The sequence below is a fragment of the Hypanus sabinus genome, chromosome 14 (assembly GCF_030144855.1).
Source record: "Hypanus sabinus isolate sHypSab1 chromosome 14, sHypSab1.hap1, whole genome shotgun sequence".
Classification (NCBI taxonomy): domain Eukaryota; kingdom Metazoa; phylum Chordata; class Chondrichthyes; order Myliobatiformes; family Dasyatidae; genus Hypanus; species Hypanus sabinus.
In genome coordinates, this window is record NC_082719.1 from 26,682,602 (window position 1) to 26,699,098 (window position 16,497).

The following is a 16,497-nucleotide window of genomic DNA, read 5'->3' on the forward strand; positions in this document are numbered from 1 at the left end:
TTGATTGTCATCACAGATTCCTTGAAGTCGGAGCCTGTTTCTGTGTGATTTGTCACTCACTATGAATCTAAGAGCAATGAATGTATACTTACAATCTTCATAAGGTAGAAAAACTGGATGTTAGTGAAGGCATGAGAATGTGTGTCCAGAGTTAATAGTTCTATCAAGTCTCCTCTTTGAAAGGATTTTTGTTGCCCAACAATCTTTTCATCCTGATGGTACTTTTGCCAATTTTTCAAAGTTGATTCTATAGACGAAACGTGTGAGGTATGACATGCACTTCCTTTCATCAGTACAGTGGATTCCAGTTAATTGGGCCATCAGTTAATCCAGGTAGCCACTTATTTGTAGAACAAAAATGAATGGAGCTAACATGTAGGATTCCTTTCACTGAATTGAATATATATACATATAGTTCATATATTTATAATAGTAACTGAATATGTTTATATGTCATTCTGTATATATTTTACTGACATTATAGTCTATGCGTTCATAGTCCGACATATATCTAGAATACATTTGGAAAAGGGAGGAGAAGCATTTAATTCATTGGTTTGTATGTGTTTCCTTCAAGAGGACCACAATCTTGTCATTGGGTTTGGAGGCTTGCATGTGTCAATGACCCGGAGAGCAATGCTGGCTGGAGTCAGGGTTTTAAGCTTCAGCTCTTGGTAGGGTCACTGATGCCAAACAGATCAAAGGGTAGAGGCCAGATAAGAGAAATCCACCAGTCCCTATGGATCAAGGGTTCAGCTCAGGGCTAACAGCCCTGACTGGTCAAAATGAATATTGTTACAGAAACAGCAATGAAGAATTCTGCGACAGTATTCCTGAGTCTCCACCTGGGGCTTGCGTGACTGACAGTAGTGAAATCCGAGAGCAAGCTACTGACATGATGAAGGAAGTGTAGAACATAGACAGAGGTGGAGGACCTTCATTGCTGCCATAAACACCAGCAGCGTAATGGGCAGTAGCTAGGTATGTAAGGTTATATTAATTTGCTGGTGATGGAATGAATAGCATTTGCTAAGATAATTGATTTATTTTCCTTACAGTAATAATAGATTTTTAGTTATGATCAAGTGTATAACTTGGTGATTTTTCTTTTAGGTACTATTTTTTTTAAGGTGATATTCTGGTTAACTTGCCTTTAATGCTGTTTACAGTTCAAGGTTGTTTAATGTAATTTTCTCAAGTATAGATTATATGTTCATAAAGTGTCTCTAGGCACAGTAATAGGTGACTGACAGGAAATGATAAAGTGGTGGTGGTGAAAGGTTTGGAAAGGTAGGTTAGTGGATGGAGGTGTTGATCAACGTTAATGCTTAGGGAAGTAACTGTTTTTGAATCTGATGGTCCTGGTGTGGATGCTATATAGCAGCCTCACTGATGGAAGTGAGACAAACAGTTATTAAAGTGGAACGGCATTTGTAGACTTTCCATTGATGGCATAGAGTAACAATAATTTTGTACTGGTAATAGAAATCATACCATAATCCAAATCATAATAGAAGTAATGATTTGGAGAAAGAGGGAGAAGTGCAGCTGCTAGTAATGATTGATGCTTGTACTTCTGCATTTACAGTATTTTGTGGAACAAAAACCTATCCACACTTGGCAAAGATGACAAGCCTTTGTGGTATATTTCCACAATATAGAAGGTCACTTGACTAGTAAGAATAATCTCATCCCCCCCCCCCCACTTATGTTCCCATGACATATTCTTTCCCAAGTACCATTAACCCCTCCAGCACTCCCAACCACCAATTAACCAAAAAACTACAAGTTTTTCATGCATGCAAGGAACCTGGAACTGAGAATCTGGCAATATGTCAATCAATTGTCTTGTTTTCTTTCCAAGAAACAAAGAGAGCAGTCAGCATAGAACTCTGAAACTAATACTTATATTTACAGGATGGGTTTCCATCTGCCGAGGAGGCATATAACTTCTTCACCTTCAATTTTGATCCTGACCCTGAAGAGTTAGAGGAGGAGACAAAAGTGGAGAATCAACCAGAAACACTACATAAAAAAAACCAGGGTGAAGAGGAAGAGTTAGAAGATGGTGGTGAAGAGTCTGCAGTCAGCAAAGGTGGAGAAAAGGAGGAAGAAGGAAAGGTATGGCAGAATTTCAAAGAAAATACAAATTATCTTTTTTTCAACAATCTACCAAAACTATTATTTTTCAGATTTATAAGAGTACTTATTTGCTGTCTGTTTTTCTGCTGGTTTACTAAATAGGAAATGAAACATAGAAAACCTACAGCACAGTACAGGCTCTTCAGCCCACAAAGTTGTGCCGAGCATGTCCCAACCTTAGAAATTGCCTACAATTACCCATAGCCCTCTATTTTTCTAAGCTCCATGTACCTATCCGTTGGCGCGTGGCCTAGTGGATAAGGCATCGGTCTAGTGATATGAAGGTCACTGGTTCGAGCCTCAGCTGAGGCAGAGTGTTGTGTCCTTGAGCAAGGCACTTAACAACACATTGCTCTGCGACGACACCAGTGCCAAGTTGCTTGGATCCTGGTGCCCTTCCCTTGGACAACATCGGTGGCGTGGAGGGGGGAGGACTTGCAGGTTGGGCGACTGCCAGTCTCCCATACAACCCTGCCCAGGCCTGCGCCCTGGAAACATTCCAAGGTGCAAATCCATGGTCTCACAAGACTAACAGATGCCTAAACAAATGTACCTATCCAGAAGTCTCTTAAAAGACCCTATCATATCCGCCTCCACCACCGTCACTGGCAGCCCATTCCACACACTCACCACTCTATGCATAAAAAACTTCCCCCTGACATCTCCTCTGTACCTACTTCCAAGCACCTTAAAACTGTGCCCTCTCATGCTAGCTGAAAACATGGCTGCATTTTAATTAGGTGTAGTTTAGTTTCACTATTTGAAAGAAAGAAGTTAGAAAGTAGAAATGAGAAGAGTCCCCAGCTGTCTTTTGTTGATTGCCTTCATTGACTTATTGAGTCCAGATGGGTCTTGCTATAAATACAATATTTACCTAATACTTTCCCATATATTTATGACCATTTATCACTAATTCAACCCTGAAGGATTATAATGGGAAAAATATACATCAAAGATGCAACTGCCAATATTTTGAGTGAGGGTCTGTACAACTGATTAAATGATTGAAGTAAAACAAAGTTCAGCAAATACTCAGCATATCAGACAGCACTCAGAGAGAGAGGATCAGCATTAATCTTTCAAGTAGATGACCTGATATCTGAATATTAATGAATGATCAGCAGTCTACTGCAATGAACTCCTGGCCAGCAGATGGCTCCTTTAAATACTAAATAACTTGCCTCTTGACAGTCTAGTTCAGGGGTCAGCAACCTTTACCACTGAAAGAGCCATTTGGACCCGTTTCCCACAGAAAAGAAAACACTGGGAGCCGCAAAACCTGTTTGACATTTAAAATGAAATAACACTGCATACAACGTTTTGTTTTGCCTTTATGCTATGTATAAACAAACTATAATGTGTTGCATTTATGAAATTGATGAACTCCTGCAGAGAAAACGAAATTACATTTCTGCATGCAACAAAAACATTTTGAACTCCAAAAAAAAGACGTTGGGTTGAAGGTTACTTTGAAGTAAAATACTCAACGTCTATTTGAGTCCTTCTTGTATTTATGAAAAACGCCAAACTTAAATTTGCCGCCAGCAGCAAACCAAAAATAATGTCAGCCAGCTGTCAACCTGAAAAATAAAAGGACTATTTCACTGAACAATGAAAACATATGAATATACGTAAAATAATAGGCAATTAAAATATTTATCATACTTGGTCAGGTTGACTCACACCTGCCAATGCAGTCGTATTCAGTAGGGATGGATCGATGCTTAGGGGAGTGACCGGGAAGGATGATGTGTTTTTTTTCCTCTCTGAACTCACAGAAGCGTTTCCCAAACGATGTTTGCATTGCGATGATTGCAGAATGTAAATACTCCGAATTTATCATGTCGTGACCTTGTTTGAACTCTCTCAAATTGGGGAAGTGAGACAATGTGCCTTTCTGTAAATCTCTGGCAAGCACTGTCAACTTGCGCTCGAATGCCAAAACATCCTCCAACATGTGCAGGGCTGTACGTCCTTACCCCTGAAGAGCTGTGTTCAGCGTGTTCAGGTGCGCTGTCATGTCTACCATGAAGTGTAGCTTTTCCAACCACTCTGGCTGTTCCAGCTCAGGAAAGGTGAGCCCTTTGCTGCCCAGGAAAGTTTTCACTTCTTCCAGACACGCGACAAAGCGTTTCAGCACCTCCCCTCTGGACAGCCAGCGATAAAAACACGTTGTAGCGGTGTGCTACACACAGTCAGTAAACTGCAGTCAAAGATAGCTTTATTCGAACTAAACAGCCTTGCTTTTAAGCCTCCCTCAACCCGCCCCCCATGGGCGCGGATGCTGCAAAAGACACGTACTCACAAACCCCCGTAGGCTATCTCCCTTAGCCTGAACGCTGGCTAATTGTGAGCCGGTTCGGATGTGTCAGGAAATGGGTCGCCACAACGTCTTATTTAGATTGTACAAGATCACCATAATCTTCAAATTTAGAATTACATTTCAAAAACTACATAAAATACATTTTAATTAAATACTGACCAATTATTTCCCAAAGCAACAGGGAGCCGCAGCACAGACGTAAAAGAGTCACATGTGGCTCCGGAGCCGCGGGTTGCCGACCCCCGGTCTAGTTTGAGGAAAAATGTTTTACAGGAGCCTTGTTTGTCTTGAGAAGCCTTTCGTTTCAGATTAATGCTTTTTTTAAACCCAGATTTTTCCTTATCTGAGGCACAGCCCATTATCACCACATTAACCCAGCAGATGAACAATTCAATAGATAGAAAATGTATATTACTAAGAAATTAATCTTTATAAAAATATTACTTGTTTTTATTGAATACCTGATGGGAAAATTTTGCTTATTTAACATGAAAATGAAAAACTTCCACGAAGCTGAATATGTGTTTTATCGACACTTCAAAGGTGACCAAAGTCCTGTGAACCATGCTTTATTTCCCCATTAGTTAGTTTCTTCTTTATCTGAAGGTAGTGGAGTACAAATTCACTCACTGAACTCAAAGAATCAAAGGTCCAATTTAATGTCAGAGAAATGTATTCAATAAACACCCTGAAATTCTTTTTCTTCGCACCATCTACAAAAACAGATGTGTGCCCCAAAGAATGAATGACCGTTAAATGTTATAACCCCAAAGTCATGCCCCCAGCTCCCCCCCCCCACACATATGCGGCAGCAAGCAACAATCCCCCCTCCCCCATCAGCATCGAAAAGGAATTAGCACCCGCCACCGAGCACTCGAAGTGTGAGCAAAGCAATAGCAAAGACACAGGGTTGCAGTTAACCCCAAAGACTGTGTTTCACCTGGTATACAACATACTATGTGTGTGTGTGTGTCTCTCTCCCCCCCTCTCTCTCCCCCCTCTCTCTCCCCCCCTCTCTCTCCCCCCCTCTCTCTCCCCCCCTCTCTCTCCCCCCCTCTCTCTCCCCCCTCTCTCTCCCCCCCTCTCTCTCCCCCCCTCTCTCTCCCCCCCTCTCTCTCTCCCCCCCTCTCTCTCTCCCCCCCTCTCTCTCTCCCCCCCTCTCTCTCTCCCCCCCTCTCTCTCTCCCCCCCTCTCTCTCTCCCCCCCTCTCTCTCTCCCCCCCTCTCTCTCTCCCCCCCTCTCTCTCTCCCCCCCTCTCTCTCTCCCCCCCTCTCTCTCTCCCCCCCTCTCTCTCTCCCCCCCTCTCTCTCTCCCCCCCTCTCTCTCTCCCCCCCTCTCTCTCTCCCCCCCTCTCTCTCTCCCCCCCTCTCTCTCTCCCCCCCTCTCTTCCCCCCCCTTAAACCTTTTAAAGAAAAATTGTTTACATTATTTAATTCAAGGTTATATGGCATGATTGTGTACTTGGACATGATAAAAATGTTTAGGAGTTGTAATTCAACATATTTCCAGCATTTGTCTTGGCCAAACATGCCCAGATTCGATTTAGAAGAATTATTTCTTAAGTGTAGATCAGACTATTATAATTGCCTGTATAATTTGAAGAGGTGGAACCAATATAATACGAATGGTTAAGGGAGCTTGGTATTCCAAACAATAAAACATAAATGTACTGCCTGTAGCAGCAGGAAGGCAAAGAGGAATTAGATTGAACCATTCACGTACAGAGTTTGCCATGTGTTTGTTTAGTAGGAGTTCCCCTACTAAAAAATTAAATCAATATTCTTTAATTATTGCAGGAAGAGATCAACCCCTTGTGAAAGATAATGATTGTATATGTCTATCTCGTTTTATATCTCGATCAAGATCGGCTTCTCTTATACTCGAAGACGGTCGTGATTTCTTGTAGTGAAAGCTCCTGATTATGAAGGCTACCACAATCGACTGCAGAAAGACCGGAAAGTCCTTTTCACCCCCAGTATTCTGGCAGGTAATTTATTTTGTACAGTGGTTCCAGCTTCCATATCTGTAGGGAAAAAATGGTAGATTATATTCCAGGATATTTTTTCATAAATAAAAATACTAGTTTTAAGCTGATAATGTGTACTGTGATATAAGTTAGTTTGTCTGAAATACGACTGTCCAGTTATTTAATGAGTTGGTAACTCACCTGAAATAAACATTAAATCATGTATTTTGCCAAAATTCCAGGCAGTTAACAGGTTCATTATAATAACGTGCAGAACCAGTCACTTGTGAATACTTGAAGAGAAACAGGAGCTTTAATATTTACATGAACATTCCCTATTATAAATAAGGTAATAGACAATTGAAATATTTAATACATAATGTAGGGTAAATACAAGAAAACAAGAAGCCGAATGGAGATGTGCATGGGCATTTAATTTAACTCCAGGATGTCCTTGGAGCAATGCTCCAAGTTGAAGTCGTCAGCTGCTCTATCTTTTAATAATGTGACAATATTTATAGTAAGTAGTATTTATGATGCAATGTCATTTAAAGAAAACAACTTTGATACAGTTTAATTGGGGTGGCACAGTAGCACAGTGGTTAGCACAACGCTTTACAGTGCCAGCGACACGGGTTCGATTCCCACTGCTGCCTGTAAGGAGTTTGTATGTTCTCCCCAAGACCACGTGGGTTTCCTTCAAGCGCTCCAGTTTCCTCCCACAGTCCAATGACCTACCGGCTGGCTGGTTAACTGGTATTTGTAAATTGTCCTGTGATTAGGCGAGGATTAAATTGGGGGTTTGCAGGGTGTCACGGCTCAAGGGCCAGAAGGGTCAAATCCACGCTGTATTTTAATAAATAAATAAGTAGATAGATACAAATCTTTTCTCATGGTACATTTGAGACATTTCAAATTACTAAGACTTTGCACTTTTTTTTGTTAATTGATGAGCAGGTTAAAGCTACTAATTTCTGACCTGTGTGCTCAGTCAGGTAAAGTCTGTGGGCACCTTGGAAATTGTCTAATTGTTATTATTGAACTGACATGCACAAGCCTCTTAGATTTGAATGTGTTTAGCATACCCGATCCAACAAAATTGGGATCTGAATGTCTTACTTTAAATTGCTTATGAATAAATAGATAATCTTATAAGTTTTATTCTAATGTTCAGTGTCTACGTCAGAGAAAGTTCCTGAAAACATGCAACCAAGATATCCCGAAGATGAAGGTATATATGTTGGCGAAAAACCAAAAGTTTCCAAACCAAACCAGAATATTTTTGAGAATCGGCTACTTAAAAATGAGGATGTAAGTGAAGCCAAAGTGTGGTATGTTCTTGCATATTTCCCATATGTTAAAAAACTGCATTTTATTTCAACCTATTAACTTCTGAATTTCAAAAAGTCATTTTATCATCATAGGGGAAGAAATGGTTTGGAAGTGACGGCAGAATTATAGCCTTACCTAACCCAATCAAGCAGTCCAAAACCAGACCTCCTATATTCTCTCCCCACGATGAAGTGGATCCTACATTAGAAACTTTATATAGAAAGGTAAGCCGGCCCATTGTGTTCATTCTAGCCCAAAACTGGTTTATTTAACTAACACACAATTAAAATGTGTGGCCACTGGGAGATCCTGCTTTCTCTGGCAGACCGAGCGTACACCTTTTAATTCCACATCCCATTCTCATTCTGATTTGTCTATCCATGGCCTCCACTGCTGTCAAGTTGAAGCCACACTCAGGTTGGAGGAACAACACCTTATATATCGGCTGGGTAGCCTCCAACCTGATGGCATGAACATTGACTTCTCTAATTTCCATTAATGCCCCTCCTCCCCTTCTTACCCCATCTCTGATATCCCCCCTTTCCCCCCTTTTTTTCCTCTCTTTCTGCCCATCACTCTGCCTGTTCTCTATCTCCCTCTGGTACTCCCCTCCCCTTTTCTTTCTCCCTAGGCCTCCCATCCCATGATCCTTTCCCTTCTCCAGCTTTGTATCCCTTTTGCCAATCACCTTTCCGGCTCTCAGCTTCACCCTCCCCCTCCAGTCTTCTCCTATCATTTCTCATTTTCCCCTCCCCCTCCTACTTTCAAATCCCTTACAATCTTTCCTTTTAGTTAGTCCTGACGAAGGGTCTCGGCCCGAAACATCAACAGCGCTTCTCCCTGTAGATGCTGCCTGACCTCCTGCGTTCCACCAGCATTTTGTGTGTGTTGCTTGAATTTCCAGCACCTGCAGATTTCCTTGTGTTAACATTTCAGGTCAGTGACTTTTTATCCCATTAGAATGAAATGTCATTGACCTGAAATATTAACCTCATTTCCCTCTCTGCCTTAATTCCTGGGTATTTCCAGCATTTTCTCTTTAATTTGTAATCCGCACTTTTCTTTTCATCCCCTGTATCTAGATCAGGAGTTCCCAACCTGGGGTCCACAGACCCCTCAGTTAATGGTAGGGGTGCACGGTATAAAAACAGTTGGGAACCCTTGATCTAGATAGATATTTTCCTATTGCTTCTAATACATCTGCAGTAATGTTACAGTATCAAGTTACTAAGTAGTGAATATCTCATAATGACCGATAATTTGTACGTAATAAATCACTGAGTATAATTCTTCAGGACCTGAAGAAGGGTCTCAACCTGAAAAGTCGATTATTTATTAACTTACATGTTGCCTAGCCTGCTGAGTTCCTCCAGCATTTTGTGTATGATATCAGCAAGGTCAACCTGCAGGAAATAATTTTGTTAAATTACTTCTGTGCATTTGAGTTCCCTAGCAGCTTTAATACTAAAATGCATTTAATATGTATAACTACATGGGCAAAAGTAGAATAGAGAAGCTGGTAATTTCTGACACCCACACTATTTAAAATAGCATTTAACTCAACAATGTATGTTCGTTATGTTTGCAATATGATTGACTTAACTTGCAGTGAATATGGAGAACTTGGTTTTGGATGTGGTGCTGAACAGGAAAAACATGACCAGTATATTCAGGACAAAATATCAATTCCTCACAGTGAGGCTGTTCTTTCACTAACCCATGTGCCCTTTGGCATGCACACTAATTCTGTAAATCAGCAAAATTGGGTCGAGTGGAATTAACTGGGACATGGTTGTTTTGCTGAATTGATTTGAAAATGTGTCCTGAAAAAATTAGCTACCTTTTATTTCATTGGTTTAATTAAATTAATGCTGGATCAATGATTACCTTGAACTCATTTAAACTGAATTTAAAACAATTAAAATTAAGTATAGCATCAGTGTAAGAAACAGGTCTGAGAGAGTCTTTAATTACCTCCCGGTCAGGATCAACCCTGGGTTGCTGAAGCAACAGCACAGCAGCATCACAGTACTACAGTTATCCTTGAAGCTCAGATCCATTCCAATTATTACTCAAAGGCTTCTTTTGCTGGTTATTAACAGTGAATTTATGCCATCGTGAGGGCCTCTGTGTCTGAAATTCTATGTATTTTTTAATATGAGCAGCTAGAAGGCTAGGAGAAATGTAGCAGATATTCTCCATTTTTGTTCATAGGATTTGTTTTAAAACATTTTGGTAAATCAGTATTAAAGATCATAGTATCTTGGCATGAGCATTTGAGGGCATGCCTCAACTCTTATTCATCTATTTATTCATCCTCACACATTAACCAGGGCATGAAGTTAAGATACCATTGACACAATACCCCAAGCTGCATAACAGCGTCGTACAGGAACAAAGGTGTAATGCTGAGGCTTTATAAGGCATTGGTGAGGCCTCACTTAGAGTATTGTGAGTAGTTTTGGGCTCCTTATCTAGGAAGGGATGTGTTGACATTGGAGAAGTTGCAAATGAGGTTCAGAAAAATGATTCGTGGATTGAAAGACTTGTCATATAGTGAGTGCTTGATGCCTGTGGGCCTGTACTCACTGGAATTGAGAAGAGTGAGGGGGGGATCTCATTGAAACCTTAATACAGTAGATATGGAACCACAGGACCACAGAACACTACAGCACAGTACAGGCCCTTCAGCCCTCCATGTTGTGCCGATCCATATAATCCTTAAAAAAAAGTACTAAACCCACACTACCCCATAACATTCCATTTTTCTTTCATCCATGTGCCTGTCCAAGAGGCTCTTTAATTCCCCTAATGTTTTAGCCTCCACCACCATCCCTGGCAAGTCATTCCAGGCACTCACAACCCTCTGTGTAAAAAAAAAAAAATAAAAAATAAAAAAAAAAAAATAAAATAAAAAAAAACTTACCCCTGATGTCTCCCCTGAACTTCCCTCCCTTAATTTTGTACATATGCCCTCTGATGTTTGCTATTGGTGCCCTGGGAAACAGGTACTGACTATCCACCCTATCTATGCCTCTCATAATCTTGTAGACCTCTATCAAGTCCCCTCTCATTCTTCTACGCTCCAAAGAGGAAAGTCCCAGCTCTGCTAACCTTGCTTCATATGACTTGTTCTCCAAACCAGGCAACATCTTGGTAAATCTCCTCTGCACCCTCTCCACAGCTTCCACATCCTTCCTATAATGAGGTGACCAGAATTGAACACAATACTCTAAGTGCGGTCTCACCAGAGATTTGTAGAGTTGCAACATGACCTTTCTACTCTTAAACTCAATCCCCATGATAATGAAGCCCAGCATCCCATAGGCCTTCTTAACTACCCTATCAACCTGCGCAGCGACCTTGAGGGATGTATGGATTTGAACCCCAAGGTCCCTTTGTTCATCCACACTCTTAAGTAACTGACCATTAATCCTGTACTCAGTCTTCTGGTTTGTCCTTCCAAAATGCATCACCTCACACTTGTCTGGATTGAACTCCATCTGCCATTTTTCTGCCCATCTCTGCAACCTGTCTATATCCTCTTGTAACCTTCGACAACCTACGGCTCCATCCACAACTCCTCCAATCTTCGTGTCATCCGCAAACTTACTCACCCATCCTTCCGCCTCTACATCCAGGTCATTTATAAAAATCACAAATAGCAGGGGTCCCAGGACAGATCCCTGTGGCACTCCACTAATCACCAACCTCCAGGCAGAATACTTTCCTTCCACAACTACCCTCTGCTTTCTTCCTTTAAGCCAATTTTTTATCCATACAGCCAAGGTTCCACTTATCCCATGACTCATGACTTTCTGGATGAGTCTCTCATGAGGGACCTTGTCAAATGTTTTGCTAAAGTCCATGTAGAGCACATCCACTGCCCTACCCTCATCAATTTCTTTTGTTACCTCTTCAAAAAACTCAATCAGGCTCGTGAGGCATGATCTTCCCTTCACAAAGCCATGTTGACGATCCATGAGTAGACTGTACTACTCCAAATGCTCAAAGATCCTATCCTTAAGAATTCTTTCCAGTAGTTTGCATACCACTGATGTAAAACTCACCGGTCTATAGTTTCCGGGTTTCTCCCTATTACCTTTTTTAAACAAGGGAACTACATTTGCCATTCTCCAGTCCTTCGACACTTCCCCGGCAGCCAAAGAGGATTCAAAGATCATAGCTAATGCTCCTGCGATCTCTTCTCTCAATTCCGACAACAACCTGGGGTGTATCATATCTGGCCCTGGGCATTTGTCAATCTTAATGTTTTTAAGAAGATCCAGCACTTCTTCCTTAATCTCCACACTGTCCAGCACACAGGCCCGCTCTACTTTGACCTCATTCTGATCAAGATCCTTTTCACTTGTGAGTACTGAAGCAAAGTATTCATTTAGGACCTCTCCAACCTCCTCTGCCTCCAGGCACATGTTGCCCTCTTTATCCTTTCTCGTCATTCTCATTCTCGTCATCCTCCTATTCTTCACATACGCATAGAACGCCTTGGAGCTCCTTAATCCTACATGCCAAGGCCTTCTCATGCCCCCTTTGAACTCTCCTAAGTCCTTTCTTTAGCACTTTCCTGGCTACCCTATATTTCTCATAAGCTCCTCCTACTTCCTGCTTCTTATATCTAACATATGCTTCCTTTTTCCTCTTGACGAGTTGCCTCACATGTTTTGTCAGCCACAGTTCCCTTTTCCTACCATTTTTTCCTTGCCTCAGTGGGACAAACCTATCCTGAACCCAGCTCAAGTGGTCCCTAAACTTCCTCCACATTACTTCTGTGCTTTCCCCTTTGAACATCTGTTTCCAATTTACTCTCGCTAGTTCCTGCCTCATCCCTTCAAAATTAGCCCTTCCCCAGTTAAGCACTTCACCATTTTGTCTGATTTTATCCCTTTCCATAGCTATGCTGAAGCTAAGGGAGTTGTGATCACTCTCACCAAAATGCTCCCCCACTAAGAGGTCTGTCACCTGACACAGAACTAGATCCAGTATGGCCTCTCCTCTCGTCAGCCGGTCCACATACTGTGTCAGGAATCCTTCTTGAACACACCTGACAAATTCAGCCCCATCAATCCCCCTTGCACTCAGGGGGTGCCAGTCAATATGAGGGAAGTTGAAATCACCCATAACTACTACTCTGTATTTCCTGCTCCATTCTAAAATCTGCCTGCTTATCTGCTCCTCGGTGTCCCGAGGGCTATTTGGGGGCCTATAGACTACTCCCAGCACAGTGATTGATCCCTTCCTATTTCTGACTTCCACCCAGACTGACTCCGTGGACACTCCTTCTGCAACGTCCTCCCTTTCTATAGCTGTGATACTATCCCTGACCAGCAATGCCACTCCCCCCCCCCCTTTTTCTACCTCCCATCCTATTCCTTTTAAAACACCTGAACCGCGGGACCTGCATCATCCAATCCTGTCCTTCCTCCAACCAAGTTTCAGTAGCGGCCACAACATCGTAGTTCCACGTACTAATCCATGCTCTAAGTTCATCCTCCTTGTTTCTAATACTCCGAGCATTGAAATAGACACATTTCAATCCCTTTAACTGGCAACAATTATGTTCTGTTCCCTGCCTGTCCTTCCTCATCAACTCAGAACTCTTAGCATCATGCCCTTGTCCTTCTACCTTAATCCCTGCACTCACATTCTGCTTCCCACCCCCCTGCCAAACTAGCTTAAACCCTCCCCAACAGCTCTATCAAACCTGCCCGCGAGGATATTGGTCCCCCTGGGATTCAAGTGCAACCCGTCCTTTTTGTACAGGTCTCACCCAACCCAAAAGAGGTCCCAATGATCCAGAAATCTGAATCCCTGCCCCCTGTTCCAAACCCTCAGCCACTTGGAGAGGATACTTCCTATGGTGAGGGAGTCTAAGACCAAAGGATACAGCTTCAGAATAGCGGGATGTCCATTTAGAACAGAGATGAGGAGGAATTTCTTTAGCCAAAGGGTGGTGAATCTGTGGAATTCTTTGCCAGAAGCAGCTGTGGAGGCCAAATCCTTGTGTATATTTAAGACAGAGGTTGATTGATTCTTATAAGTCAGGGCTTGAGAGGATATGGGGAGAAGGCAGGAATTTAGGGCTGAGAAGAACGCAGATTAGCAATGATGAAATGGCAGAGCAGACTCAAAGGACAGAATAGCCCAATTCTGCTCCAATGTCTTATGGTCTTGACTGTGTTGAATTCTGAAAATGTTTTTGATAACTGCTATTGTTTTGGTGGCATCTTGTGGAAAATCCAGGTCCTGCCTTCAAGTCAGTTGATTTTCAAGGATTAATGTAATGGGATTTCATTCTAGTAAAGAAGTTAAACTTTGTAAATTCCTTCTTAAAATAAGCCAGCTTCATATTTCCAGAAAGGGTAATTTGGCTCACTGAGTCAATACTGGCTCTCAGAGCATTCTTGTCAGACCCATTACTACTCTTATCTCCCCGTAACTTTTTCCTGTCGCACAGCCATCAACTTTCCCCTGATTTATATGCTACTCACCGACACTAGAGGCAAATTACAGTGGCTCATTAACCCAGTGAAACATCATAATATGTGGGATAAGACTAGAACAGCTACAGGAAACTCATGCAGTCACTGGGAGATCATGCTGCAACCAAAGATAGTATTGAACCCAGGTCACTGCAGCTTTTGTGGCAGCAATGCCAGCTGTGGTTCTTGGTGAGATTTGGATCCATTATGGTTAGTACTCTGAGACTTTTGTGAAGCCAGCATTTTATGCAATTTCAATATGCATGAAAGCCACTGAGCACAGATCCATTTCAGGAATGCAAGATTTTTAATATCATTCAGATTAAATATGAAAACATTTTAGATCTGTTTTAAAACCTGCAGAAATGAATATTATCTGTGGAATGATTACTGTAGCATTAATATTGCACCCTTCATTATACTCAAGGAATGCTTGTTGAAGGAATTGTATTTCATTTTGCATTGAGGATAATTTCACTATTGTTTAATTATTGTAGTGGTTCAAATTTGCATTAAAGTGTGATCCTTAGATCCCTAAATAGATTCTGAGAAAGCCTAATCTAAATCTGAACTAAAAATCAATATTTTAAAAATGAAATGTTAAATTTTATAATTGAGTAATGGTGTTTCAAATGTACTGTTTTTTTAAAAAAAATATGGATTATAGTTGTTTGCTGTTTATGGACTTAATGAACCAGTGGATGGGGTGGGGAGGGTGGTTCACCAACCATTTTAGCTCTGGCATCCATACTAGTGTGCCTCCCTGAAGCACTGTTTGATATAGTTTCCAAATAAGTGCTGCTATTTCTGGTTATACGTATAAAAATACAAACTTTCTTTAGATATATAATGATATTTCTGTATCTATAAAACTAGGTTTGCATTTGTAAACCTTTTGCACAGTGCCAGAACATCCTGAAGTGTTTAAAATGTTGTAAAATGGGAAAGGCAGCAACAAATCTGAGCACAACAAACTCGTACATGAGTAAGCTGATCAGGCCAGTTTTTCTTAATACTGTTCGAGAGATAAATGTTGGGCAGGCTTCTAGGACAAATTCCCTGCCCTTCAAGTTAGTGATTTTTCACATCCTTGCCATTTATCACTTTGAACCTAAAGGTTGTCTAGGTTTTGCTACATGCAGACATGGGCTGCTTCTTTTGTTGAGGGGGTCTCCACTCTATTACAATCATTTTCAATGTTCTCCCCATCCATCACCCCTTCTCTACAATTTATAATGTTTGATTTGTATCTTTTCCTAGTCTGATGAAATGTTATTCAACTTGAGATGCTACCTCTGTTTCTCTCTCCATAGATACTGTCTGGTCTGCTGAGCATTTTTAACAATTGTTCAAATTTTCTCCATGTTTACATTACAGCATCTGGAGTTTTATTTTCCCCTTGTTACAAAGCTGGGATCAAGTGGAGAAGGTGCAGGTAGTTCTATCTATGTAGATAATTTAGTCTCACCAGTGTAAACAATCATGTATAGTTTTGTTACATATATAAAATATACAAAAGACAGGCAGCTAACATCATTCCTCAATTTAATAAGGAAACAGATGAATTTCGGGAATCTATTGATTGATCAGCTTAATGTGAAGGTTAGGAAAGATACTGGATTTCCTACTCAAAAGTACAATTGAAAAGCATCTAGGATTTTAAAATATAATATGAACTAAACAGGAAGATTGTACTTCTCCAATCTTTTTGACTTATTTTAATATGCTGAAAAGGTGGGTGAGAGTAATGCAAAAAATAATGAAATTTTTAAAAAGCCTTGTATAGGGCACTGCTTTACAGATTCATGTCTAAAGTCAAAGAGTGTAGAATTAGTGGCATAAAAGATAATGAAATGGCATTAAGAAATCAAGATTGGTACTCAGGTTGCTGAGAAGAAATGATGCGTGGGAATTTGTGCTAAAACTGTTGTTCAGTATTTGTATAAAGGATTTCTATGGCACCAACAGTAACAGGAAGGCTGGAGAACTGAGTGGCAATTTTTTTGAGTACGTGGGCAAAGGGCAAATACTTTTTGGAAAATAGGAACTGGAGAGAGGTACACAAAGGTCAGAGCAGATACATTTCACAAAGCATTTAAACAATGATTAGAAATCAAAAATAGCATATTGAGAATTCTTCATCTACAAGAATTCAAATTTAATTAAAACCTTTGGGTAAATGTACGACAAAGTAGCTTGAGAGGGAAAGAGTGGGATTATTGATTGATTTGTCA

At 41.0% G+C, this 16,497-nt stretch overlaps 1 protein-coding gene across 1 annotated transcript in view; it reads left to right on the forward strand.

The window, feature by feature from the left end:
- The window catches only part of cc2d2a (coiled-coil and C2 domain containing 2A), a 148,993-nt gene that overhangs the window by 48,415 nt on the left and 84,081 nt on the right, over positions 1-16,497 (forward strand). The window contains 4 exon segments of the mRNA XM_059988913.1: positions 1,918-2,164; positions 6,336-6,452; positions 7,606-7,742; positions 7,856-7,987. Of these exon segments, the coding sequence (XP_059844896.1) occupies positions 1,918-2,164; positions 6,336-6,452; positions 7,606-7,742; positions 7,856-7,987 (633 nt within the window).